Raw genomic sequence first — 27106 nt, forward strand, 5'->3', positions numbered from 1 at the left:
TGATGAGAAGTTCAGTCTTGTCACTGTTCAGTTTGAGGAAGTTGTGGGTCATCCAAGTTTGGAGTTCGGTGATGCATGATTCGATGTGACTGAGGGGTGGGCTGTGGGGGGATTGTGTACTGATGTAGATTTGGGTGTCGTCAGCGTAACAGTGGAAGTTGAGGTGGTATTTGCGGATGATGTGACCAAGGGGGAGAATGTAGCAGATGAAGAGCAGGGGGCCAAGGACTGAGCCTTGGGGGACCCCCTGTGTGACTGGGGAGGAGGTGTGGCCGGAGAGGGAGATGAATTGGTGTCTGTCAGTGAGGTAGGAGGAGAACCAGTCAAGTGCTGTGCCCTCAACACCCAGTTGGTGCAGCCTTTGGAGGAGGATGGAGTGACACACTGTGTCAAAGGCTGCACTGAGATCGAGTAGGATCAGGATGTTGAGGGCACCGGAGTCAGCGGAGATGAGGAGGTCGTTGATGACCTTTACCAGTGCAGTTTCGGTGCTGTGAGCGGGACGGAAGCCAGACTGAAGGGGTTCATAGAGGGTGTTGGACTGGAGATGGGAGTGGAGTTGGGAGGCAGCAATACGTTCCAGTGTTTTTGAGAAAAAAGGAAGATTGGATATGGGGCGGTAGTTGGAGAGGCTGGATGGGTCAAGAGTGGGTTTTTTGAGGACAGGGGTGACAGCGGCGAGTTTGTAGGGGGAGGGGACGTGGCCTAGGGATAGTGACTGGTTGAAAAGGGCGGTGAGGTGGGGGATGAGAGCAGGGAGGCAGGCTTTGGTGAGAGTAGTGGGTAGGGGGTCAAGGGAGCAGGTAGTGGTCTTGGAGGTAGTCATGAGGTCCATGATGAAGGAGGAGTCAACTGGGGCGAAGGCAGTAAAAGGGGTGGGAGGGATGGAGTCAGGTGGGGGAAAAATGTTGGTGGGGGGGGCGAGGGTGGGGGAATTGGCGATGCGGGCAGTCAGTGAGCTGTTGATTAAAGATACTTTATTATTGAAGAAGAGGAGAAACGAGTTGCAGAGGTCAGGGGAGGAGAGTGAGTTATTGTCCGGGGGTTGTAGGAGTTTCTTGACAGTGGAGAAGAGGGTCCGGGGGTTGCGGTTGCTGCTGTTGATGATGGTGGAGTAGTGGGCAGATTTGGCAGCTTGGAGTGCATCACAGTAGGAGGAGACGTGCTGTTTGTGGAGGTCGGCGTGGATGGTGAGGCGGGTTTTTTTATAGAGGCGTTCTAGTTGACGGCCGGTCTGCTTCATGGAGCGGAGTTCCGGAGTGTACCAGGGGGAGGAGGTGGTGAATGAGACAGTGATGGTTTTCAGGGGTGCCAGTGAGTCGAGGGAGTCAGAGAGAGTAGAGTTGAGGAGGAGGGCATAGTCGTCGGGGTTAGAGGGGGCGGAGTCAGGGGGAAAGGCAGAGGATATGGATTGAGACAGTGTGAGAGGGTCGATGGATTTTATGTTACGGAAAGAGATGGTGCGTTTGATGGAGTGGTGGGGTGGGGGAAGGGGAGCAGAGAAAAGGATGCAGTAGTGGTCAGAGAGTGGGAATGGGATGGGGTGAGGATTGGATATGGGTAGGGAGGCAGAGCAAACAAGGTCAAGTGTGTGGCCTTTGTTGTGGGTGGGGAAGTTGATGTGCTGGGTGAGGCTAAAACAGTCAAGGAGGGAGAGGAAGTCAGGAGTGAGGTTTGAGTTTGGTTGGTCAACATGGATGTTGAGGTCACCGGTAAGTAGGAGGCGGGTGGAGAGAGTGGAGGCTATGGTCAGGAGATCAGAAAGTTCAGTTAAAAAAGAGGGATGAGGCTTTGGAGGGCGGTAGAGGAGTAGTGCAGTGATAGAGTTGGGGAGGGAGAGGGCAAGGTATTCGAAGGATAGCATGGGAGGGAGGTTTAGGCACCTCCTATTACAGATGGTGAGTTTTTACGGTAGGTCCACAACAACTCAAGGAGGCTCAACACCGCTTCACAGCCGCCTTGGAACCAAGCAATGCATCTGAACTGAAGTACATTAATCCTGTACCTTGTGCTGTTCTGCTGGGTGGGAGTGATGACGCTGTAGTAGACGGGCATGGGCCCCTGGACAGACTGGCTGACTGGAACCATCACCTGCTGCTGGTACTGCTGCTGTACCACCTGCTGCGACTCTGTACCTACCGGCACCTGGCAGAGGAGAGGAGAGGGGAGGGGAGGGGGACAGCGTTATTTACAGAAGATGCACTGTGCAAGATCTTCCATCGTTTAGAATGAGGACCATGTGGGTTTACATCACTTGGAAACAGGAAGTGTCTAGACTGGGGAGAGAGAATAAGTCATACACTTTGTAGGCGCTGCATGAGGAATATAACAAAACCACTTTATTACATAAACGGACAACCTTTCGACCACAGAGGGCCCTCGTCAGGTTTAACCAACCATGTAGACTCACTCAGCCATATATAATTACGTGGAATAAGCACAGAATTCCGGGGGTTGAGTCTACATGGTTCTCCCTCCATCAGGCTGGCAATAAGGAGGGAGTGTGACTCAACCGCCGCATGTGTTTATTTGAACGTGGTTGTGCCTACATGGTCCCCATTCCAAATTATGCGGAAATATATAACTATATACCGGTAGTAGTGGTGGGGGAAAATATCGATACGTAGTAGTATCGCGATACTTTGCGTGGCGATACTGTATTGTATATATATTTTTTTTGTATAAAGAAGTTGCATTGTTCATTTCAATACCTGTAATAGTACAGTAGTCCACACACACACATGTGTGCAATATGACTAATACAAACAGTTCAGTTTGTCAGGTACATGCAACACAGATTACAGTGTTTACATCCACCTGCTTGAGAAAATACCATGTTCTGCAATAAAAATTATTGAAGTGAGATGAACAGACTGAACTTTATTTTATTAGATAAAACATGTTGACAAAGTTTTACTTTGCAGTTGAAAAAAGGTAATAAATGGCAATATATCGCAATATTAACATCGCAATATACTTAGTATCGCAATACTATCGTATCGTGACTCAAGTATCGTGATAGTATCGTATCATGAGGCCTCTGGTGATTCCCACCCCTACTATATAGGTTACCATAAAACAGCTAATTAGGATCTTATTTACCCACGTGTCTGGTGAAGAAAAATCTAAAACTTCACAGTACCAGTAGAGACCAGAATATCCCAGTATGACTTTAAATTCCAAAAAATAGTAGTGGCTACGTTAAGCAGAACTAAATGAGCAACAAAGATTAGTAGCCAACATTAGCTTTTTATTGATTTTATGATCCCAGCATTCTGCATAGATGACCAATCTGTTGCCAAGCTGAATTGCTGTTAGTGGAACCGCATCTTTCAGTCTGGTATCACACTTAGAAGTTTCAGGGTATATAACCGTTGGCTTTTTATTGATCACATTTCACAATTGAATGCTGTTCAGTGTTTTTGTACCGAGCATGTGTGGTACCTGATATGAGGGCATCTGTGGGTACTGGACCATCATGCTTTGCATCTGTCCCCCCATGCCTGCTCTTTGAGTATTGATCAGGCCGGGGTTCTGAGGCTGCTGCACTCCCAGCATGCCCTGATAGCTAGGCTGCTGGGTGGGCATCATGGTCTGGAGACCTGAGGAAGGAAAAGAGACCGCAGTTCGACTGGGGTAGGAAGGGAGATTAAGAGAAGAGGAGACCAGGCTAGAGGACTAGGCATGGTGGAAAGACTGCTGGACTTTCTCCTGCTGTACCTTCTACTGGACTTGCTTGTGCTTGCTCGGGAGTGTTAAGATATAAATATATGATTTAACTATAGACTCATACCGTTTACCCAGCCGTGCTGGATGGCAAAAAGCCTAGTGTGACGTATGCAGAGGAATACTGCTGAGGGGATGTGTTGGCCAAATGAGCAGTCGTAGCTCATACGTAGGAGGGCTTTATATGAACATTTAACCAATGAACAAAAGGCACAATATGTTGCAAACTGTTTGATTGTTGGAGTGCAGGATCCTTATAATCTGTCCTCCACCACACTTCAGCCAATAAGAACTGATCTCCCATCTACTCCATTTACATAGCCCAGCACAACACAACTACAACTTGAGTCATTCAGCAGTAATATTTCACATCTGAAGACATTTAATAGTCTCCAGGATTAAAAATACTTCATGATCGAGCTCTGGAAGGTGCCCAATGAGTCCTCGTTTTTTATCAGGTCCAAGGTGAGTTGTACCTTCCTATTCCTCTGACGTTAGCTACACATTAGCTAGCCCCGATCAAGCTGATGTAATGTGTCTGGGGAACCTTGCACGCATACAGGTGCGCCTGGGTCTGTAGTCCAAAATGATTAAAAGGGTAACTCTGGACTTTCCACCGATTAGTGTCTAGTATGGGTTATAGTGATGGGCAACAAACGTCACCATTCATCAGTCAGAGCTGATGAAGGTCCTTGTTCTGAAACATTGTTCTCAATATATATGTTTTAATAGCAAGTGAAGAAGACAATGTGCGGGAGTTCCTTGTTCCAATGGTGTTGGACCATAGTCTTCTCCTAAGCACCTGTCCACCTACACTCAGGTGTGCAAAAAGTTCATTTTCAAAAGAGTTGTAGACAGTGCCGGTCATTTTTCCTGCCAAAATAAACAATCCACACTAGACAGTTTGAGTTTGAGACAATTCCACGAGCTGACAAAGGTCTCAGTGACCACTAGGCTATAAGCCTCGCTGATTTGGCAGGCCTCTATGGTGAGCTAGAGTCCATTCACCTAGTAAACACTATCTATCTGCCTGCCTATCTGTTACTGTATAAACACACACTTCAACAGTGTCCACCTGCCTGTATGTTACTGTATAAACACACATTCACAGGTCCTAAAAAAGACATTTCACTTTTGCAGAACTTGTAAAAAATCTGCAGTCTTAACTAAAGTAAAGTCCTAATCCATATCATACTTCTGAAGTATAAACAAACTATTGCTGTTAAGATCTCAATAAAAGGGGACAAAATAAAAGCAGATCCGGCCAATTTGTTGTAGGTCTGAGTGTGCCGTGTATCTTTGCCCTGCATGGAATGTTCAGGGAGTGGTTACCATGGTTACGTGCTGCCTTGCTGGAAGAAAGATTCTAAACAGTGAAAGTTGACAGTTGGTAAACTACACTTCGAGATAAATAGTTCCTATACTCATAATTAGAAAACGGCAACATTGGCTAAACAGAACAAGTACCTTTGTTAATATTGCTGTATTCTTTGTTTATAATTCAGAAGTATTATATTTAGACTTGATCCTCAAAATGGATGGAAGTGAATGAGGAGCCTGACACCTGTGAGGAATGGTGGTGTTGACAGCAGGAACAGCAGTGGTCACTAGCTTATTTGTAGATGCATTTACATAGAGGTAAAATTGCAGAAACTTGACAAGTTCTAATAAAGTGAAATAACCTTTTAATGTAGAGGTTGTACTGTACACTAGGGATGCACCGATCCGATATTGGTATTGGTATCGGCCGCCGATATCAGTAAAATAGCTGGATCGGGTATCGGTAAAAAATATATATATATATCAGATTTTTTATTTTATTTTTTTATTAATAAATAAAATAAGAAATAACCATTCAGTACATTTATATCTATGTGTTAATTTGTTACAGTTAGGAAAGTAATGTTTTAAGTCAAGCCTGATGTTGCCTTGCACAAAAGAATGATCCCAGTCTCTTCCACACAGTGAGGCATACAGTTTATTAATTGAATGAATGAAGTTTATTTTCCATCTTTGTTTACAACAAATCAAAAACACACTTGTGATCCTTTACAATTCTTAAAAACAAAATATATTTTAATATAAAAAATAAATAAAAAAACGTGGATTAAATCTATTGTTTTTTTAAACTTTTTTGGAAAAAAGAATTGGACAATGGGTATCGGATCGGTATTGGCCGATACCCAAAACCAGGTATCGGTATCGGGACTGAACAAGTCGGATCGGTGCATCCCTACTGTACACACCACCTGGGAAAACACCAGCAGTGTTTTCCCAGTAGAAAAAGAGCTATTTTGGTGTTGGCATATTTAACTTGGCAGAACAATCCTGGTCTACCTTTCCCCTTATACTTAACTTGGCAGAAAAATACTAGTCAAATATACCTTTCCCCTGGTATACTTTGATATGAGCCTACATACAATAGGACTCAAGGTTCTTCCCAAAGTAGAGTATAAAAAAATTATGATAAAACGCAGGGTTACTGAGTCAAAACAACAGATGTGAACAAAGTGAGAATATGTCAAAACACTAGACCCAAGACTTTCATAGCATGATGAGAGCAGTGGTTTCAAACACAACTGCACGTGGCGTCGTCATATAGACACTTTTCTGCATCTGCATATCACATTCCTAACTAAGGAAGACATCTAGATAATCCTGCAAATAAAAATTTAATTCTTATTTAATAACAACCTAATACTACTTCACTTTATCAATTGGAAACTTTATGCACAGATGTAGTAGATCCAAAATGTATGGATCTACTACTTTTAATCAGTGCAATGCACAGATGTAGAAAATGAGAGGCATGGAGTACTGACCTGATGGTGGTGTGGGTTGAGGCATGGAGTACTGACCCGACGGAGGTGTGGGTTGAGGCATGGAGTACTGACCCGACGGCTGTGTGGGTTGAGGCATGGAGTACTGACCCGACGGCTGTGTGGGTTGAGGCATGGAGTACTGACCCGACGGCTGTGTGGGTTGAGGCATGGAGTACTGACCCGACGGCTGTGTGGGTTGAGGCATGGGCTGTGTGCGCTGGGCAGGATAAGACACCTGGTGCGATATGGGCTGGGCCACACGGTACTGCGGTCCCGAGCTGGGATACTGACCAGGAGGGTAGTACGACACCTGGATCTGAACCAAAGAGAACTAAGAGTTACTATGGTGACACCTGCATCTGAGGGAAACCAGGGCCATCCAAAACTCCCCCACTATTGCTGTCTTCAAGAGGGGTGTGAAGCGACATCTGCAACAATAGGTTGCAGAGGGTGCTTGGCCACCACTCTTGAAGAACAGGAACATGACATGCTGTAATGAGGCTCTTTCAGAAAATTGTGTTGTCTATTTTATCTACTTGTTGTATCTATTTTATCTTCTTAACTCTTTCTTTGTGATTTACTGTATTCTTCTTGGGACCATGTTGGAAACAAGTCGACAGACTTTCACATGTTATCCTTGTACCCCTTGTTTTTATACTATTGTATAAATTGTATGTACTAAATAAAAATCAAATCAATCATCAAATCAAGCTTTATTGGTGCATTGGAAGGATGTGCACTAGTAAGTCAATACTCTTGCTATAAAGCATTAGTCAGAAATCACAACTACAGTTTTTCTAGTCTGGACAAATGTACATATATAGTTTGAGTTCAAGAATGACAAATGTGTTAAATGTGTGAATAACCGTCCTAGAGATTGATATTTATTCTCGAAATGAAGATTGAGGTTACAAGTTCAAACAATTCAAGTACATATAAAAGAGAAACAAAACATTCGCATGAATAGGACAAAATACAAAAGAGAAAGAAAAACCGCGATCAAATTAAATTAAGTTAAAAACGTTACATATTGAGGAAGGGTGGTTTGTGATCATGATTTTTTATATTGTCCATGTATTGATTTTTAGTGGAGTTGAAGATCATTCCAGGAAGCTGGTGCATCAAAACAAAAGGCAGACTGAACTTGTGGGACCTTAAGTGAAGGCCAATCATTTGAGCAGTTCAGATAAGGTCCATATTCCAAGCAAGCATCGTGGTGGTAATTTTCCATCAATGGCTTTAAAGATAAACTGATACTGAATGTCTATTTTGTCTCTCTGATAGAGAAGACCATCCCACCTTATCATGCAGGATGCAGTGCACTGTGATGCAGATGTTCATATGCAAGGAAACCGCAAACACCAACATGTATATTTTATATTTCTGCTTGTTACACATTTCATGAAAATGGAAAACAATAAAAACTGGAAAAGAAACAAGGCCACAAAGTGTCACAGATGCCTTCATCATGCCTTCCATGCTCTTTGATTGAACACAAAGTATCATGCCTGTGAGCAGCCACTAGGGGCAGAGTGGCTACCTGTGAGTGAATGAATTACTACATGAATGAACTGAATGAATTAGTGACATTTCGGCTCTATGAGGTGGCATCTATACAAAAAAAAGGAAATAAAATAAAATCATGGAGTACAGAATAGGGATGTACTGATACCGATATTGGATATTGATACCAGGCTAAAGGGTATTGGAGAATTTCCTCAATACTAAAATTCGATACCAAGAAATGTGTAACATGCTACAAAGCAGTGACTTGATTTGCTGCAGTTTTAACACATACTGTAGAAGGATGTTAGATCTCTCTAATGGAGAAAAACATTATATATCTCAATCTTTTTTGTCCAATGACTCCAAATGTATGGTCTCTAAGTTAAAAGGATGGATTGGATCGGTACTTAGTATAGTCTGATACAGAAGGTTTAGCACTCAGAATCGGTATCAGCAGTGGAAAAGTGGTATCGGTGCATCCCTAGTACAGAAGTCCAGGTCTACAGCACAGAATTCGGTAGTGGACAACTAAATGGATTTATTATGGGGTGAGAAGCCTCGATTAGGAGCAAACAGCAATCAAATGGTGTGGGGCAGTGTGTGGGGCAGTGTCCAAGCACCAGCCTTTTAGTTAAGGGTTTGGGATTGAACTCCATGACCATTTGTGGCTTTTCCAACTGGGCTACAGCTAGCTAGCCACCCTCACCACTCTACCAAAAGAGACATCAAAAGGACACAGAGGAAGGAAGTGGAAGGTATAACATCAAAAGGACACAGAGGAAGGAAGTAGAAGGTATAACATCAAAAGGACACAGAGGAAGGAAGTGGAAGGAAGGACAGACCCGTCTTACTACAGACCCGTCGCTGTGGTGAGTCTTTTGAGTGCCTTGTGCTTACACACCTCAAAACAATAACAGACCCTCTCCTGGACCCCCTGCAGTTCACCTACAGAGCCAACAGGTCTCTAAACGACGCTGTCAACATGACACTCCACTTCGTCCTCCAGCACCTGGACTCCGCAGGAACCTACGCCAGGATCCTGTTTGTGGATTTCAGCTCTGCCTTCAATACAGTCATCCCGGCCCTGCTACAGGACAAGCTCTCCCAGCAGAGCGTGCCGACTACACCTGCATCACATAACTCCTGGAAGCAGCATGTGAGACTAGGAAAACACACCTCAGACCATCAGCACAGGTTCCCCCCAAGTATGTGTTCTTTTCCCTCTTCTCTTCTCCGTGTATATCAACAGCTGCACCTCCAGTCACCAGTCAGTCAAGCTCCTGAAGTTCGCGGACGACACCACCCTCATTGGACTCATCTCTGGGGATGAGTGGGGATGAGTCCGCCTACAGGTGGGAGATTGACCATCTGGTGACCTGGTGTAGCCAGAACAGCCAGAACAAACATCTCAAAACAAACTGGTCAGACTACTGCTTGACCTGACTCCTAGAACCCACCTCACCCCTGCCCACTTTGACAACCTAGGATGGCTTAGAGTAGACGACAGAGTACAGCAACTTGCAATGGGCCTGGTCTACAAGATACACTACACGACCAAGGTACCCATGTACATGTCAAAATATTTCCCAAAGGTCAGTGAATACCACGATCACAACACCAGAGGGAGCTCCACAAATCATGTTAAACCCAGATTCGGCTCAAACAAGGGACTAAACACGTTTTGCAATTAAGCCACATCAATGTGGAACGCCCTACCCAAAGCGGTAAAGGAATGTGAATCACTACCCACTTTCAAAAACACTCTCAAAGAACACCTACGGGAGACTGCAATTCGAAACTGGCCCCTGCAAATGTCCTAACCCAACCCCCTCCAATGTACAGTAAATGACCAAGTATGGCTTTGTCAATATTCCAATGTACAGTGTACAGTGTCCCCCACCCACCCCCTACCCACCACCTCCAATGTACAGTCCCCCCCCCACCAAACCCCACCCCACCTACCCAACCTCCTGTACAGTTTCTACGTCAAATGTATATACTCTCTTTTCTGGACTCTTTTTGTATCACAAACAAATCACAAATCTGGTATGTCATAAATGTATAGATGTAGCAGTACTGTCTATCTGTATGTCGTGTGTGTCATATATGTTATGATTAATTGAAAATGGGGGACCCTGATGTAAACAAGACGAAAGTCTTTCTCTGGTCTGCATCCCAATTGTATGTATTGAGCTGTACTGTACTGTACCCATTCTGCAATCTGTTAATAAAGTTTTCAATTAATCAATCAATCATCTGGAGCTCAATGCTCTTAAGACACTGGAGATGGTTGTGGACTACAGAAGGACCCCAGCCCTACTCAACCCCATCACCCTGTGTGACTCCCCAGTGGACAGACACTGTGGAGTCCTTCCGCTTCTTGGGAACTATCTTCTCCCATGACCTCAAGTGGGAGCTGAACATCAGCTCCCTCATCAAGAAAGCAGAGGATGTTCTTGCTGCGGCAGCTGAAGAAATTCAACCTGCTAAAGACAATGATGGTGCACTTTTATACGGCATCATCGAGTCCATCCTCACCTCCTACATCAGTGTGGCACACTGCAGCCACGGCCAATGACAGTCATTCACTCTGCTGAGAAGGTGATCGGCTGCAATCTGCCATCTCTCCAAGACCTGTACGCCTCCAGAACCCTGAAGCGTGGAGGTAAGATTGTGGCCGACCCCTACCATCACGGTCACAATCTGTTTGAGACACTCCCCTCTGGCAGGAGGTTGCGGTCCATCAGGGCCAAAACCTCACGCCACAAGAACAGTTTCTTCCCCTCTGCAGTGAGCCTCATCAACAAGGCTCGGGACCCCCACTGACACATTACACCACAGTGTACAGCCCTGGCCTATTTTCATACTTATAATTATACTATATTCTATAGTGCTTACATTTAATTTAGTTTATATCCCATTTTATTTCATTCCACCTTTTTATTTTATTATCCGTCTGTTATTGTCTGTCCGTTAATGTCGCACCAAAAAATACCAAAGTAAATTCCTTGTATGTGAAAACTACTTGGCAATAAAGACCTTTCGCACTGCAATTCTGACAATCGACAATCTGCCTCTACCTTAATTAGCGTACATGACAACACTCACATAGCTCCGTCTAGAGGCTGCAGGGGTGTCAATATTTGCTCTCCTGTTACATTGCCGACCAGCCACACACTAAACAACATGGCACACCTTCCCTTCCAGTTGATACTGTTTATAAAAGTATGAATATCACAATACAGGAGGACCAGCGAGGTGCGTTAAAGACGAAGGGAAATGGAAAGACAATTTTAGACTGCGGTGCCTACTGTACCTGGATCCTGGTTTTAAAATACAGAAACATGAAACAGAAGTATGAACATGTGCTATATAGATATGTGACTGAGTCCAGCACTTCGTGCCTTATGTCGGAAAATCAGATCGCGAGAACATTTATTAAATGTTCGTTTTTCTTCACATTATCACAGTTTGAATGTTTAAGAACATATTTACTGTAACAGCTAACAGTTATAGTATCTCTAAATGGTAATTTTTTGTTTAAACGTTTCCTTGGGCCACAGTCTGAGTTTGGGAGCAGTGGCGAATATTCATGGAAGCCAAGGGAAGCCAAGCTTCCCCCAAAAAAATAAAATAAAAATAAAAATAATTTTTTTTTATAGTTTACAATAATAAAAAAAAATCATTATTTTTCATCTCAGTTATAATAATTTTCTCCCTCCTGGAGAAATTAACCGAACGAGCAAAACTGCGCCCACTCTCTCCAACACTGTCACTGACTGAGGCAGCCCATACTCACTGACTCAGACTCTCACAGTCTGCCAGCCTGGAGGCTCACGAGATAAAGCTGTGAACGAGGTTAGGACGCTAGGCCGTTTACATTTTTTTTAATTCATCCTATTACCTCATTATTAGCCAATAAGATTCGAGCTGGGTTGGTCTTAGCTCCTAAGCCTTCACACGCCGCGCCCCCAGCTTGGTTCTCTAGGTAGGGGAATATATGCTAATTTCGCGTCTGGCCATAGTGGCCAATCAAATCACATTAAAAGCAAACGTGACCAAACATGACCAAACGTCTTCGCCTCGCGGTATCTCACGGGATAAATCTGGGAACGAGGTTAGCCTCGCGGGCACTTTGGCATATGCAATGAAGCATATAGCAATTTATTAGCAACTTATTTTTCGCCTGCGGGACCTTTACTGAGGACCAGCAGCCAGCACAGCACACCACTGTGGATATTATGATTTAACAAATCTATCTGTCCAGGAGGAGGACCACATTATTGGCCAGGTAAGCACTGAGCAGCCTACATAGGCTAGCTTGGTTTCTAACCCCTTTCGTGACTGCGATGCAAGGCAGGGGCTCGAATACGCAGTCACTTATTCCTCCGTAGTAGCCAGGTTAATGTGCAACATCAAGCACTGCTTAAAAGCTAGCGGTGGGTCCAAACTATAAACATTTTAAATCATTTTTATAAACGAGTAAAACTGAGCTAGTTTGTCTTGTTTACATCAGGGTCCCCCATTTTCAATTCATAGTGACAAAGCAGCCAGCAATCACAGCACGTAAGTTTCACAACAGACATATGGACCTGTGATGTTTGTTTGGTTTATTTAATAATTTTTGAGGCGTGCTGTCCTATAAATGCCAAGTAATAGTTGTTTCATGGAACAGTCTCCTCTCCTATAGCGTCAAATGTTTTATCTGCTGACAAAGCACAATACCCGTTGGTTTTTAGTTCACTCATTGTTCAGGGAAACACATTGTTAATGACATTGACGGATTGTGAATTTTGTGATTGACTCAAATTATATTCATTTGGAATATAGTCTATATACCGTACTTTTCGGACTATAAGCCGCGGCTTTTTCCCCCATTTTTCGACCCTGCGGCTTATATAACGGTGCGGCTTATATGTGGACAAAACCCGAAAATCGAAATATTGCTTTTTTTTACTGCATTGAAATGTTATTTAGCTGTTCCCTTATTTACTTAATACAACTTGTAAATGAGTTAATTCTTGTTATTATGCACCACCACCCACAGAATCGAGAAAGAGCAATCAATCTGTCAATCCTTTCCGTGTCCGGGTTATATATGATGCCAAGTCTACATCATATTGGTTGTTTATAGCACACTAACATCTGATTTAATGTGATGGAAGAAGTGAAATGTGAGGTTTCCCGTGTTGAGTCAAATTAAGCCGCAGGCTCCACTCGTTACATATGGTAATTAAACATTAAAACACATGCGGCTTATAGTCCAGTGCGGCTTATATATGTACACATCATTCAATTTAGCTGCTGCGGCTTATAGTCAGGTGCGGCTTATAGTGCGAAAAGTACGGTAGTCACTTTATTTGAAGAGTCAAACCTGTTCTCTTGGCTTTGTTTTGTTCATAGTAGTAACGCTCATGTCATGATACAGTAAATCTGGTTAGGTAAAAACTACAGGAATATACATAAAAAATGTAAATTATAATACAATAAATATATATATATATTATCGGTTATCGGTATCGACCTTGAGGAGCAGAAAGTTATCGATATCGGCGTCAAAAAATCAATATCATGCACCCCTATAAGGTAGTAGTAGTTATGATTACAGTATAAGGTGGTAGTTGTTATGATTACAGTGTATGGTAGTAGTTGTTATGATTACAGTGTTAGGTAGAGCTGCCACGATTACCGCATTACCGCGGTATCGCCGTTACATCACGCCCACCGCAGAGTTTAGCTGAATACCGCATCACTGCTGTTTTTTATAATAATAATACTCTCAACCAAAGCAATGCGCGGCAGTCGGCCCGACATTAAATACAGCAGTGTGTTATAATCACATTTTTATGAGCTAACGAATTTCGTTATATTGGACATTTGTATTAATTATATCAAGCGAAGAACTGAGAAATTTGGCAGAGAGAGACGGCAACATTATCGTGAAATATAAATGTTGCGTGATGACTATTATATCTCCGCCGGTTTGGCAGCGGGAGCTAGATTTGCGAGAAGTATGCAACTGCAGAGCCGCAGAGCCAGCGGCGCTCTCAGGTCCAGTCTGGGGAAGCTCAGCAGCGCCACCCACCCAACAGCTGAATTGCCAATGGCTGAATTGGAGTATTGCACTGTGCGCGCACAACTGTCAGCTCTGCGGCTCTGCAGTTGCATGCTTCTCGCAAATCTAGCTCCCGCTGCCAAACCAAATGAATCTCGACATCGCTTCACCAATAGTCGTTATCAGAACATTACACACATATAATAGAACACACATCGAATGCCTTTGTTAATCATAAGTAGTAACTTTATAATAATAATAAGAAGAAAGGGTCGGGGGGGGGGGGGGTAACCGCCGGGCGCTACCACCGCTGCCCGCGACACCGAGTGAATGGCGCACGACCAGAGGGGAGACTTCGAATCCGTGTTTCACGAATGCGTGCTTGCCGAATCCCAAACAATATTCATGCTGCAAAGTCATCCTCTAAAGATAGACATTTAGACTAGAGGCAGGCTATATGCTATAAAGAGTAGACTTTGTGTGCGATAACCGCGGCGGTAGGAAATATTTCGCAAATTTGTGCGGTAAGGAAAACATCAATACCGCGGCAGCTCTAGTGTTAGGTAGTAGTAGTTATGATTACAGTGTAAGGTAGTAGTTGTTATGATTACAGTGTAAGGTAGTTGTTATGATTACAGTGTAAGGTAGTAGTTGTTATGATTACAGTGTAAGGTAGTAGTTGTTATGATTACATTTACATTTAGTCATTTAGCTGACACCTTTATCCAAAGCGACTTACAAGTTCTGTGCGACAAGACAGCAAGAAGGGTATAACTCTATCAGCTGAGTAACAATGTTCATCAAAGTGTTGCGTGTTACAGTGTAGGTTAGTTTATTAGGACATTAAGGTTAGTCGGGGTTAGTTTTTTTTTTTTTTTTTTTTTTTTTTTTTTTTTTATCATTTCAGATAATGGTTGAAGAAGTGAGTCTTTAGTCGACGGCGAAAGATTGGACGGGATTCGGCTGTCCTAACTGGGATGGGTAGTTCATTCCACCATTGTGGGGCAAGGACTGAGAATAGGCGGCTTCTCTTTGATGACCCTCCGGGAGCTTGGATAGGAGTAGATCTGAGGCGGCCAGAAGATGCAGAGCGTAGGGGTCTTGAGGGTGTGTAGTTAGAGACCATTGACCGGAGGTAGGCGGGAGCGGTTCCCTTTGCCGCACGGTATGCTAGGTCGAGGGCCTTGAAGCGGATACGTGCAGCAATGGGGAGCCAGTGCAGGTCCCTAAGAAGTGGGGTGACATGGGCCGACTTCGGTAGGTTTGAGATGATTACAGTGTAAGGGTAGTAGTAGTTATGATTACAGTGTAAGGTACAGTAGTAGTAGTTGTGATTACAGTGTAAGGTAGTAGTTGTTATGATTACAGTGCATCGCAGTCACGAAAGGGGCTAGGTGACTGCTTGGTTTGACTGGCCGCCGAGCCATACTGTACATGTTGACTGCTTGGTGTGACTGGCCGCCGAGCCATACTGTACATGTTGACTGCTTGGTTTGACTGGCCGCCGAGCCATACTGTACATGTTGACTGCTTGGTTTGACTGGCCGCCGAGCCATACTGTACATGGTGACTGCTTGGTTTGACTGGCCGCCGAGCCATACTGTACATGTAGACTGCTTGGTTTGACTGGCCGCCGAGCCATACTGTACATGGTGACTGCTTGGTTTGACTGGCCGCCGATCCGTACTGTACATGGTGACTGCTTGGTTTGACTGGCCGCCGAGCCATACTGTACATGGTGACTGCTTGGCTTAAATATATAAAAAAGAAAATAATAATAATAATTATAAACTAATTTAATAAATATTTTTTTTATATCTTTTTTTTTTTGGCATCCTCTGTTATTTTAGCCACGCAACGCCACTGTTTGGGAGCAGAGTCACATTTCCATCAGAATCACATGAGTGGTTTCGTTGGCTAATCACCAGTCACTGGCCCTTGTTCTGGGGTTTCTGTCGACGCCCACAAAAAGCACATGGCTTTTGTGTTGACATTATTCTGGGCTATTCAACAGAATCAACCATGAGATCAGTTGAAGATATGACTGTTATAACGTCCCGGCTTCTGTGTGTAAGGGACATCCCATAGCGGGATAGGGCGCACCACCACCACACACATGATATAATAATAATAAAAATAATAAGGTAAACGTTTTATGTCTAATTAAAATAACATGCAAGTTCCAATGCTTGTTAAACATTATACCGTGTCCTTTCACCATTTCATTATAAAACCAGGGACAAGCGCCTCTCTATCCAACCAGCGCGTGTCTGTCCGACGGCCCGATCTGCTGAGCACACTGGACTATTCATTTCCATTGGCTATATACATTGTATATGCAAAACATGAAGGGGGTTAATGTCTAATTAAAATAATATGCAACATGAGAAAACGCTAAAACTACCAACCCGCGGGAATATTGCTTAGTCCAACTATCATTTGCCGGCTTTCCGCATGAATAGAACAAAGGCTGACCACACATGATATAATAATAATAATAGAGTACATGTTTTATGTCTAATGAAAGTAATATGCAATGTGAGAAGACGCAAAAATAAAAATACTCGCGATTTGGAGGTTCCTCTCCTATCGGCTGCCCCGTTACCAACAAGGTCTACCCTACATTTTAAAAAGCATAGAGAAAGCTTGTCTTAACTAATCATTGAGAGTTATGCATGTCAACTTGATCATTGCGTGCATCTCTTATTCTATAAAATAATCCATAATGCAGCAACGTCTGTGTGAAAAGGGCTACTGACAGATGACAGGTAATCCAGTGGGAGTGGTTTATTTATTTGTTTATTATATGGATCCCCATTAGTCCACACCCATGGGTGAAAGACTATTCTTCATGGGGTCCGAACACATAACTTAAAACATAACAAAACAATAAAAACATAAAAGAACACTTTAGCTTAAGTACATTCTCAATATCTACATAACATAACATAAAAGGCTCCAACGAGTCCAACCACACCTAGGACTTTGTTCACACCTAGTACTTGACTCACTGCCAAGGTGTTAAAAATGCAGCCAAACATTGGATTCTGTATTTTCTCAGCTTTTCTCTGCTCTGAGACTAGAGGTTTAACAAGATTCAAATAAGCATAACTTCAAATATTTTCATAAAATTTGAAAAAATTACAGAGGGAGACATGCGCCACAAACATCTGGACTCTGTCGCTTATATAGATGTTTATTGAAAAAGTCTTACGCTGTGGCTCGCCTAACATACTTCAAAGTTAACGCGACGACACAACGTTATTTCGGATCAAACCCTGCAGGAGCTCGACTGGAGAGGAGCTGAGGACCAGTCCAGACCAGCAACAGTATGTTTGCGCGATGCGCTAAATAAGGCTGCAGCTACATCGATCCACCAATGAACGGATAGAACATTTACGGAAGGTATTATTGTCCTCTTGGTTTATTTTTAAATTAGAACAGTCAATTCTGTCTGTCCAACAAATGCATACTAGTCATTGAAAATGAATAAAAAATAGACGTAGACAGACAGACACGGTGGATCAATATAGCCGCATAACATTAAAGATCACAGTAAGCTCTTTAACACAATAACTGCCACGCTTATATCCATCGATGTTTGATCACTGCCAGCACTGTAAGTCTATGGAGATGTTCACCTTCTTTGCAGGGCTATAACCTTTTTAATTGTATTGCTAAATTGACATTACTATGGCCCATTCAACATCGATTATCTATCGTTCAGGATGTAGGAACGTTTTACTTTTTCATTCACACATTCATACGAAAATACCGTCTAGAGTATAAATTTTTTTCTATTGTTTTCTGCAGTATTTCCTAGAACGTGAGAAGACATAAATGCATATATTAGATTATCAAATGCCGTTTGATACCGATGCACGCTATATAAAAAAAATGTCAACTGTACATGGTCCTAAACGTTATGACTGATCATGCGCGGGTGAACGGGGGGGGGGTCGTTTATAATTCCGTGATAATTGTTAAATGATTTATGTAGTATGGGTGATATATAGATCAGAGCAGTTTGTATCGAAAATGATAAACAAAAACGCTGAAACTCACGTCAGTCTCCTCTTACCGTTGGGCGATGAGAGTGGAGCAAACAGATCCCAGTTATGTGATGTGGATCGAGGCGATCCATTTCCGGTTTGTATATTACTGATACACGCCCAAATCATGTAGATTATTGAGTTATGGCAACGATTCAAATCCACGGTGTGTGTATTGAGTCCCGCGACGATAAACGAGTGGCCGGACGGAATAGGGAAACGCACCGGGATCACAAGAGATCGACATCCGGTTGCAACTCGCCGATCAACCACCAAGTGGCAGTATTGAAGCGTTGCAGAGTTGTGCTGGCTCACACAGCATCAGACAAGTCTCCGTGAGTGAAATATGAATACCATGGCGGAAATATGATCAGAATCACGTCGTACGCCGTGATCTGGCAGAATTCGCATGAACTTGAAACCCGTTCTATGACGTTATTGGCGGAGAAAGGGTTAAAGATATTGAGCGTAATTTTGTAAAATGTCTGGCGTCACCGGTAATACCGGTGTTGTCATGAGTTTATTAGTCATGGGAAATTTCACATCACCAGGGCTAATGTAATGCACGTAACAGCGTGAGCTGTGATTGGTCTACCTTTGTGGGGACAGACAGAGATACAGACAAACCCTGTTCTAGACGGCTTGCGGCCAGGGCCACACTGTACATACAAATATATAGAAAAGTGGAGGAGGGATAGAAGAATACTGGAGTAATCCCAACAAGAAAACATGCCAAACAACGGTTTGCAAACTCTATAGTTGTACATTGTGTAGCTACATTGTTCACTACACCCAAGTCCACAAAACAAAAGACTGTGCACTGTGTTTTCTCTATACTGGTAGCAGAGTGGTGTGATGTCAGGTCTGCAATGACTGGGACAGAATGAGGCTTGGGGCTAGTCTAATCTTCTGTTGGCCCTGGGGGGACCAACAGTTTAAGAGGACATTGCTGACAATGCTCCTGTGTAACTAACTCACAAAAGAAGACGCCCCCACCGCCAAACTTCCATCTCTCAGACTTGGCCCCAAAGCTATGTTACTGGGCCTAATTTCCCCCAGGGGTGCAGAGTGGTCAATTCAGTTTCCCCCTCTGCACTCCACTGAATTTTAATTAATGTTTTATGGATTCAAGCCACTGATAAGAGAGGGGGAAGAGAGAGAGAGAATGAGAGCAAGTGAGAGGGAGAGAGACAGAAAGCAAGAGAGCAAGAGAGAGAGCTCATTATCATCACCGCTTCTGCAAGTGGAAACATGCGACAGGCTGGTTGGCTGACTGACTTGAGAGCGGGTTTGTGAAGGCGCTGCACGGCGTTCTGAGTGGGAACACCAGACTCCCAGCTGCCAGAGCCCAGCTCCTGCCCAGCTACTTCACAGGAATCACACCAGTGACATGTCACACTTCTGTGCTGGTTCGCTGGCTAGGACTTTGCGAGGAGAGAAACTTTCCACTGCGTCTCAATGTTTCCAGCTCGCTTATTATATACCTGTTGACATGTTTTTATGTCGCCTGGCCTGTTTCTGACAGGCACCTAATGACAATGATGACACTGTTTTGAGAGTGAAGGCAATTACAGAGAAATGGCAGCATTCAATTATTTATGAGAGAGGCATTTTAATGACATGCCTGGACTAAAATAAAAATACAACAATGAGATCCGTAAAAAATTAAATAAAAAACATTTGATTCAACTAAAAAACAGGCACCATTAAGACTTAGCTCCTAAGTCTCGAGACATTTGGCACAACATTTACATTTAGTCATTTAGCTGACGCTTTTATCCAAAGCGACTTACAAGTTCTGTACGACAAGTCATCAGGAAGGGCACAACTCTATCAGCTGAGTAACAATGTTCATCAAAGGGTTGAGTGCTTCAGTGTAGGTTAGTTTATTAGGAGTGTGCATGACAGTAAGGTTAGTTAGGGTTAGATATAGGGATGTCCGATATTATCGGCCTACCGATATTATCGGCCGATATCGGCATTAAAATGTGATATCGGAAAATATCGGTTTTCACTTTAATTTTTTTTTACATTTCTATAACCTTTATTTACCCAGGCAAGCAAGTAAGAACAAATTCTGATTTTATTTATTGTCAAAAGTATGCATAATGTTGTGTTAATTCCACAACAAGAGATATGTAATGTTAATTACCTGAAATTATTCCATTTTTTGGGGGGGGAAACCCTGCATATATCGGTATCGGTATCGGAAATTAAGAGTTGGACAATATCGGTATAGGTAAAAAAGCCAATATCGAGCATCCCTAGTTAGATATATTTTTTTTCTACTTTTTTTTTTTTTATGCTGGATTTATCATACATTAAATAAACCAATCTGTTAGGCTCTGTGGACTTATTCCTTGGTGTCAACAAGGTGCCGCGATGATCCCAACGTGTACCTCGGCTCTGCTTCATCTCCACAGCCTCACATTAACACATTGAGATGAGGTGTTAATAACATGATCCTCTGGTTTAGCACTTATCTGAAGTGAGCAGGAACACTCTGATGGCAACCAACACGCTGGACACAGTATGTCAGACATGATTGTCTCACATGTGTTAGTTTTCATAATTGTTTGAGATTTCTACATGTTTGGTAGGTAACGTGTGCGCGCACGCACACACACACACACACACACACACACACACACACACACACACACACACACACACAACCAAAATCCATCTTTAGAAAGAGGGAGGCAGCAAGTAGTTTATCGTTACTGATCACAGGTAAAGGAAATAAGGCATTAAAATATTTTTGGTACCAAGTGGCATCTACAGTATACACTGCTAAGATTCTGAACAATGCTTTAGACTAGGGTTGGACACGAGTAATCGAGTACTCGTTATGTAACCACCTGTATTCGCAAATTGATTTATTGTCCGACTGAATAGGAAACAATATATTTTCACACAAAATTCCTCACCTGAAAGAATGCAGTTACATTTGAATCCATGGGGCGGCACTGTTGTCATGTCGTGTTAGTAAGCATTGAGGAGGAAGTGCGCATGCCTTCTTCCTGCCCGGCTTCAGTCGAGAGCTTTGTGCGCGGAAATTGAAGAGCATGTGACGTGACGCCGTCTTTGCGATCGTGCGTGAGCATTAGCCAGGGGGCGGGGCAGGAAGCTGCAGCTTTGGTAAACATGTTGAAATTACATACGTTCCTTGCATAGACCACCGCAACACTTCCGGTATTCTGAAATCATGGAGAGAGAGAGTGGGGGGAGAAAATTAATGAATGTGGATGAGAGCCTTGCCATTAAGTGGTTGTAGCTACGGCTGTGGGGGTGCTGGAGACATGATCCAATACTTTTACCGTATATGCCTGAATACTGAATACAGAGCGACCAATCCCAAGTAGATCGGCACGTTCACGGCAGAGCTATAGTCACTTTCCCGCACCTACTCCCGAACTACGCATGCGCAGATTGCCCACGGAGTCTAGGTTCATCAATCTGCGCATGCATAGTTCGGGAGTAGGTGTGAAAAAGTTACTATAGCTCGGCAGAGAAAGTGCAGATCGACTTGGGATTGGTCTCTCCGTGTTCAGGGCCCAGGAGTTCAAACCTTGTAATCCCTATTGATTGATTGATTGAACATTTTAATTAACAGATTGCAGAATGGGTACAGTACAGTACAGCTCAATACACACAATTGTTAAGGGGATGCAGACCAGAGAAAGACTTTCGTCTTGTTTACATCAGGGTCCCCCATTTTCAATTCATAATGAGTTGAAATGAATCTGATCCAATCAGATAGGGATTACACATTTTGAACTCCTGGGCCCAGGAGACTCATGTGTATAAAAGTCTATTGGATCATGTCTCCAGCACCCCCACAGCCGTACCTACAATCACTTAATGTCAAGGCTCTCATCCACATTCATTAATTTTCTCCCCCCGCTCTCTCCTCCATGAGCTCAATGAAATGCGGAAGTGCAGTGGTCTATATTAGAGTTCATGAAGAACAAGAAGAGCAGTACTCCTAACCAGTCAAATTAGAGGATAAAGTCTAAGAAGTTTGATGCAACTCATGGGTTGAATCAGGCTTTCTGTGTGAGATGTGTCACGACTGTGCGACCATCTATTATCCTACACAACGCTTAATGTGAACAGAACTCTTCAGTGGCTGTGCAGTCAGCCTCAATCTCACTGAAAACAGACGAGGACTTTCTATCCACCTAGCATGAGTCATTTACATTTTTAACCACATCATTAAGAAACATCACACATTTTATAGTATGTGTTGGGAAGATTTGCTGTTACTTGCCATCACCAACAGCCTCCAGTCAGCTTCATATGTTATCTCCAGACACTCATGCATCAAGGTTTGTCACAACAACTATATTGTACTCAACAACTACAGTATATTACTCAGAAGGCCCATCCCTACTTCAGACATTAGATGGTAAATGGACTATTTGATGCTGCAATGATGCTTGATTGGAATTATGGACCTTATCCGACCTGCTCGAACACTTGGCTTACACTTAAGGTCCTATGAGTTCAGTCTAAACTGGGTAAGTCTGCCTTTTGTTTTGATGCACCAGTTTCCTGGAATGATCTTCAACTCACACTAAAAATCCACTATCCCATGGACAATTAAAAAACAAACCTCCCTACCTCAGTATGTTACTGTTTTTATATGTACTTATTGTTTGAACTTGTAATCTCGACATCATTGGAAATAAAAAATAACCAAAATACAAGCCCTGTGGGGGTTTGCTTGATCTGTGGAGCTCTCACTATGTGACAAATGGTCCTGACTGGAAGGATGAGGCATTAAGTTGTGCTTCAGAAGGAAACTGTCCTTCTATAAACTGTAAGTTACATTGTTAATTTAGTTTGTATTTACTTTTCTAGTTTAAGTTAATTCAATTAAAGAAATTGTAACTACAATATTGTATCTACAATTACATTTAAAACATTGTTTGTTTTTCAACCATATCTGTTGACAATATAATTTCTTTATATATTGAATGCTATATCCTGCTACCTTTTTCAGCCTCTCTATTTCAAGGCAATATTTACAAAAACTAAAACTAGTAATTTTTCCTATACAAACATGTTTCCTACTATTTATGCATAATAATCATCTGTTCTGTGCGCACGCGAGGGAACATGTATGCGCATGCACGTGAGCGCACGTGGCGTCCAGGCAGTTCTGATATTACGACTGCACCCCGGTATACACAATGAGCACCATATCACATTGAATGAGTGGAGAATTAGTAGATGGGTAGGCAAATAATATAGTATATAATAAGCACTAATAGTACTTCTCAATTGGCTCACATGCTTTTATATAATTTTTATCAAATATCTTTATTTATTTCTGTGCAATACACAGAAATCTATTATTAGAAACCCCCCTGAAAAAAGAAAGTTGCATTATTCCCACACCTACTGTACATAACCTCTCTCTCTCTCTCTCTCTCTCTCTCTCTCTCTGAGTGTTGTATGTTCCTCCCTGTATTGTAAATGGTTCATATGTGTGTTGTCACTACTGTATGTATAATTGTAAATAAGTTAATTTATGTGTTGTAAATTTTTTTTTTTATATTTATTTACCTAATTTATGTGCAATCGTTTCATTTCAGCTCAGTGTAGAGAAATGCACCGATACTAACAACCGCCTTACTGCGCGCGTAATTATTTAAGGTAACCAACTTGCGTCTAGCCACGCCCCTGCGGCGACACGGTAGCTCCGCTCTGCCGCGGCAGCATTATGTAGCCGTAATTCCCCCTCTTTTAACATCTACAGCTAGCTCAACTGGTTCGCCGCCTTGCTGTGGATCCTGCGGTGCGTTGGTGACAAGTTCGAGTCCCTTCAATTTTTTTGTTTTGTTTTTTTAACGTGCATTCTTTCGCCGGTTAAGTTTAGGCATTGTTTCGGAGTTGGTTAAGGTTAGAAGGGTTAAGTTTAGGCGCTGTTTCGGAGTTGGTTAAGGTTAGAGTTTGTCTTAGAACATGGCAATATTCTTTCGGAGTTGGTTAAGGTTATGGTTAAGTTTAGGCATTGTTTCGGAGTTGGTTAAGGTTAGGCATTGTTTCGGAGTTGGTTAAGGTTAGAAGGGTTAAGTTTAGGCGCTGTTTCGGAGTTGGTTAAGGTTAGAGTTTGTCGCAGAGAATGGCAATAGAATGCAGCCTATTTCCGCACTGCCGCTCTCTCGCGCTGCCGCGAGAGGCCAATCAGAGAAACGCTGAACACAAGTTGGTTGCCTAAAATATTCACGCTTACTGCGCGCGTCTATGACGACACTGTTGACACCACGTATCCGTGACACGCACCCCCCGCAAAAACACTAGTCGTTTTGGGGGGCCTACAGTACCACCCCCCCTGAAAAAAATCCTAGGGGAAACACTGAAGCTGAACAGACTTTGCTTCCGCCTGGGCCAGGGCTGCCCACTCCCAAAACACAAAGAAGCTTGGCCAAGTGTCAAAGACTAAATAAATCTGAATAAAAGCAACGTTTGCTAAATGGTCTTAAAACAGCGCTTTTCTACAACATGTTTGCGAGCATAATGGAAACATACTTATTCTCAACCTGTATTTGTCTTGTGAGGTGTGATGGAAGTAGGACTGTCTTAAATACTTCGAAGCTTCGTTCGATGGGCATGGGCTTCGAATATGAAAAGAAAATTCGATTATGTAAAAAAATAATAACAATAATATAAAAAAAAAGAAACATTTTATTTTCAAAATCAACTCGGCCTCTCCTTTGTTAACTACAACAAGCAATGCTGTTTGTTATTTAAGATGAGGTCGGACTCTGCACCGACAGATGTGTTCATTGTGCTGCTTTTATAAAGCCTCAAATGACGGCTTACAATATTTCATGGAAGCAAAGTGTTTAGTTTGTCTAAGATTTAAAAAGGTTTAAACTTTACAGCACTGACAAAGTTGAACAAAGTGCTGTACAAGTCCCACAACATAAAAAAAAATTATAATAATTATAATAAAAAAAAAAGTACCAGTAATTTTTTTTGTTTTTTTTTTTTTTTCCTAAGCTTCGAATTAAAATCGAATCTCGGCCCGAAGCTTCGTATTCCAAAAAAAAATCGAAGGTCAGCCCTGGATGGAAGCAAGTGTGTCTTGACCCGTCCTTTTATCCATCTAGCTGTTTTGAGCCTAAACAACATGCCCCTTCTCCATGTATAATGTATGTATGTAGGTTATGTATGTATACAATTCTTCCTCTCTTATTTTTTAGTAGACTTACTCCTAATGTACATGTTAATTAAGTCATTAATCTTCTGTAATGTATTCTATTGTATATAGTCACTCAGACCAAACAGTGCAATCCTGTGGAGGAAGCCCATACCTGTTGTGGTGGTGGGGGTTGCATGTAGCCCTGTGGGGGTGGAGGGGCCTGCATGATGGGCTGGGATGGTGGAGGCGGTGGAGGTGGAGGATGAGGGTGTCCGGTGGTGGGCTGGTAGCCAGATGGGGGAGCCATGGGCTGGCCCGTGGTGGTCATAATGTAGCCCGTTTGGGGCGGGGGGTGCTGGGACAACACGGTAGGAGGGGGCTGGTACATGGGGGGTGGCTCCGGGTTCTCACTGGAGCCCTGCCGACTCAGTGTCATCTGGCCAAACTGGGGCGCCAGCTCTTCTCCCTGGGAGGGGACAGAATAATGTTACTGTATACTTACTGGATATCAAATTAGCATTGTTGACATTTTAACTATTTTCATAATAGTGTACTGTGTACTAAGTGTGTTGTACTATACTAAAGAGGCTATGAGACACAGTTACATAGTGTATATACTAACATATAACTGAGGGTGGAGAGTCAGGCTACGGATACAAGCCTGATTGTTTGGACTATTTTGTAATACGCTAGTTTTAATTTTAATCAGACAAATTCAGCCATATCCCTGGAGAGTTACCCTGGCAACGGTCCGTTTCATCCTGTGGTCTATTCATCGTTAATGAAACCGGTTTGAAAAATGTAACTTAATGACATCATAGGAAAGAGTCTCGACTCCCCCAGATCTGGGACTTTATTGAGAATGAATGGATTAGGACCATCACAGTGGCATACTGTGAATTCTCTTTAAGGTTGGATCTTCACAGTGTGAGGAACTTCAGTGTGAGTATACTATCAGTACCATAGTGTACTGCTGACAGAGAGAGTGGAGTTAAAGTGTGAAGCCAGGTATCAGTACCATAGTGTACTGCTGACAGAGAGAGGAGTTAAAGTGTGAAGCCAGGTATCAGTACCATAGTGTACTGCTGACAGAGAGAGGAGTTAAAGTGTGAAGCCAGGTATCAGTACCATAGTGTACTGCTGACAGAGAGAGGAGTTAAAGTGTGAAGCCAGGTATCAGTACCATAGTGTACTGCTGACAGAGAGAGGAGTTAAAGTGTGGAGCCAGGTATAAGTACCATAGTGTACTGCTGACAGAGAGAGGGGAGTTAAAGTGTGAAGCCAGGTATCAGTACCATAGTGTACTGCTGACAGAGAGAGGAGTTAAAGTGTGAAGCCAGGTATCAGTACCATAGTGTACTGCTGACAGAGAGAGGAGTTAAAGTGTGAAGCCAGGTATAAGTACCATAGTGTACTGCTGACAGAGAGAGGAGTTAAAGTGTGAAGCCAGGTATCAGTACCATAGTGTACTGCTGACAGAGAGAGGGGAGTTAAAGTGTGAAGCCAGGTATCAGTACCATAGTGTACTGCTGACAGAGAGAGTAGAGTTAAAGTGTGAAGCCAGGTATCAGTACCATAGTGTAGTGCTGGGGAGGAGAGACGGGCAGGAGAACCTGGGGACATGAAGGGCTGGCATAGGACCCAGGCTGAGAGGGCTGCAGAGAGGCCACCGGTACACACACACACACACACACACACACACACACACACACACACACACACACACACACACACACACACACACACACACACACACACACACACACACACACACACACACACACACACA

General features: G+C 43.0%; 1 protein-coding gene across 7 annotated transcripts in view; it reads right to left on the bottom strand.

Moving 5' to 3' along the window:
• The window catches only part of r3hdm2 (R3H domain containing 2), a 199736-nt gene that overhangs the window by 43694 nt on the left and 128936 nt on the right, over positions 1 to 27106 (bottom strand). For all 7 annotated transcript variants that reach the window (XR_014619818.1, XM_084316857.1, XM_084316860.1 and 4 more), the window contains 4 exons: positions 25490 to 25783; positions 6549 to 6864; positions 3445 to 3602; positions 2006 to 2145 (listed from right to left, as the gene is read on the bottom strand). Coding sequence is in view for 6 of the 7 variants with exons in the window: in XM_084316857.1 (XP_084172983.1) it covers positions 2006 to 2145; positions 3445 to 3602; positions 6549 to 6864; positions 25490 to 25783 (908 nt within the window). In the remaining variant the exon portion in view is untranslated. The remainder of the gene's footprint in view (positions 1 to 2005; positions 2146 to 3444; positions 3603 to 6548; positions 6865 to 25489; positions 25784 to 27106) is intronic.

Source organism: Notolepis coatsorum (genome assembly GCF_963971535.1).
Source record: "Notolepis coatsorum genome assembly, chromosome: 6".
NCBI classification, from domain to species: domain Eukaryota; kingdom Metazoa; phylum Chordata; class Actinopteri; order Aulopiformes; family Paralepididae; genus Notolepis; species Notolepis coatsorum.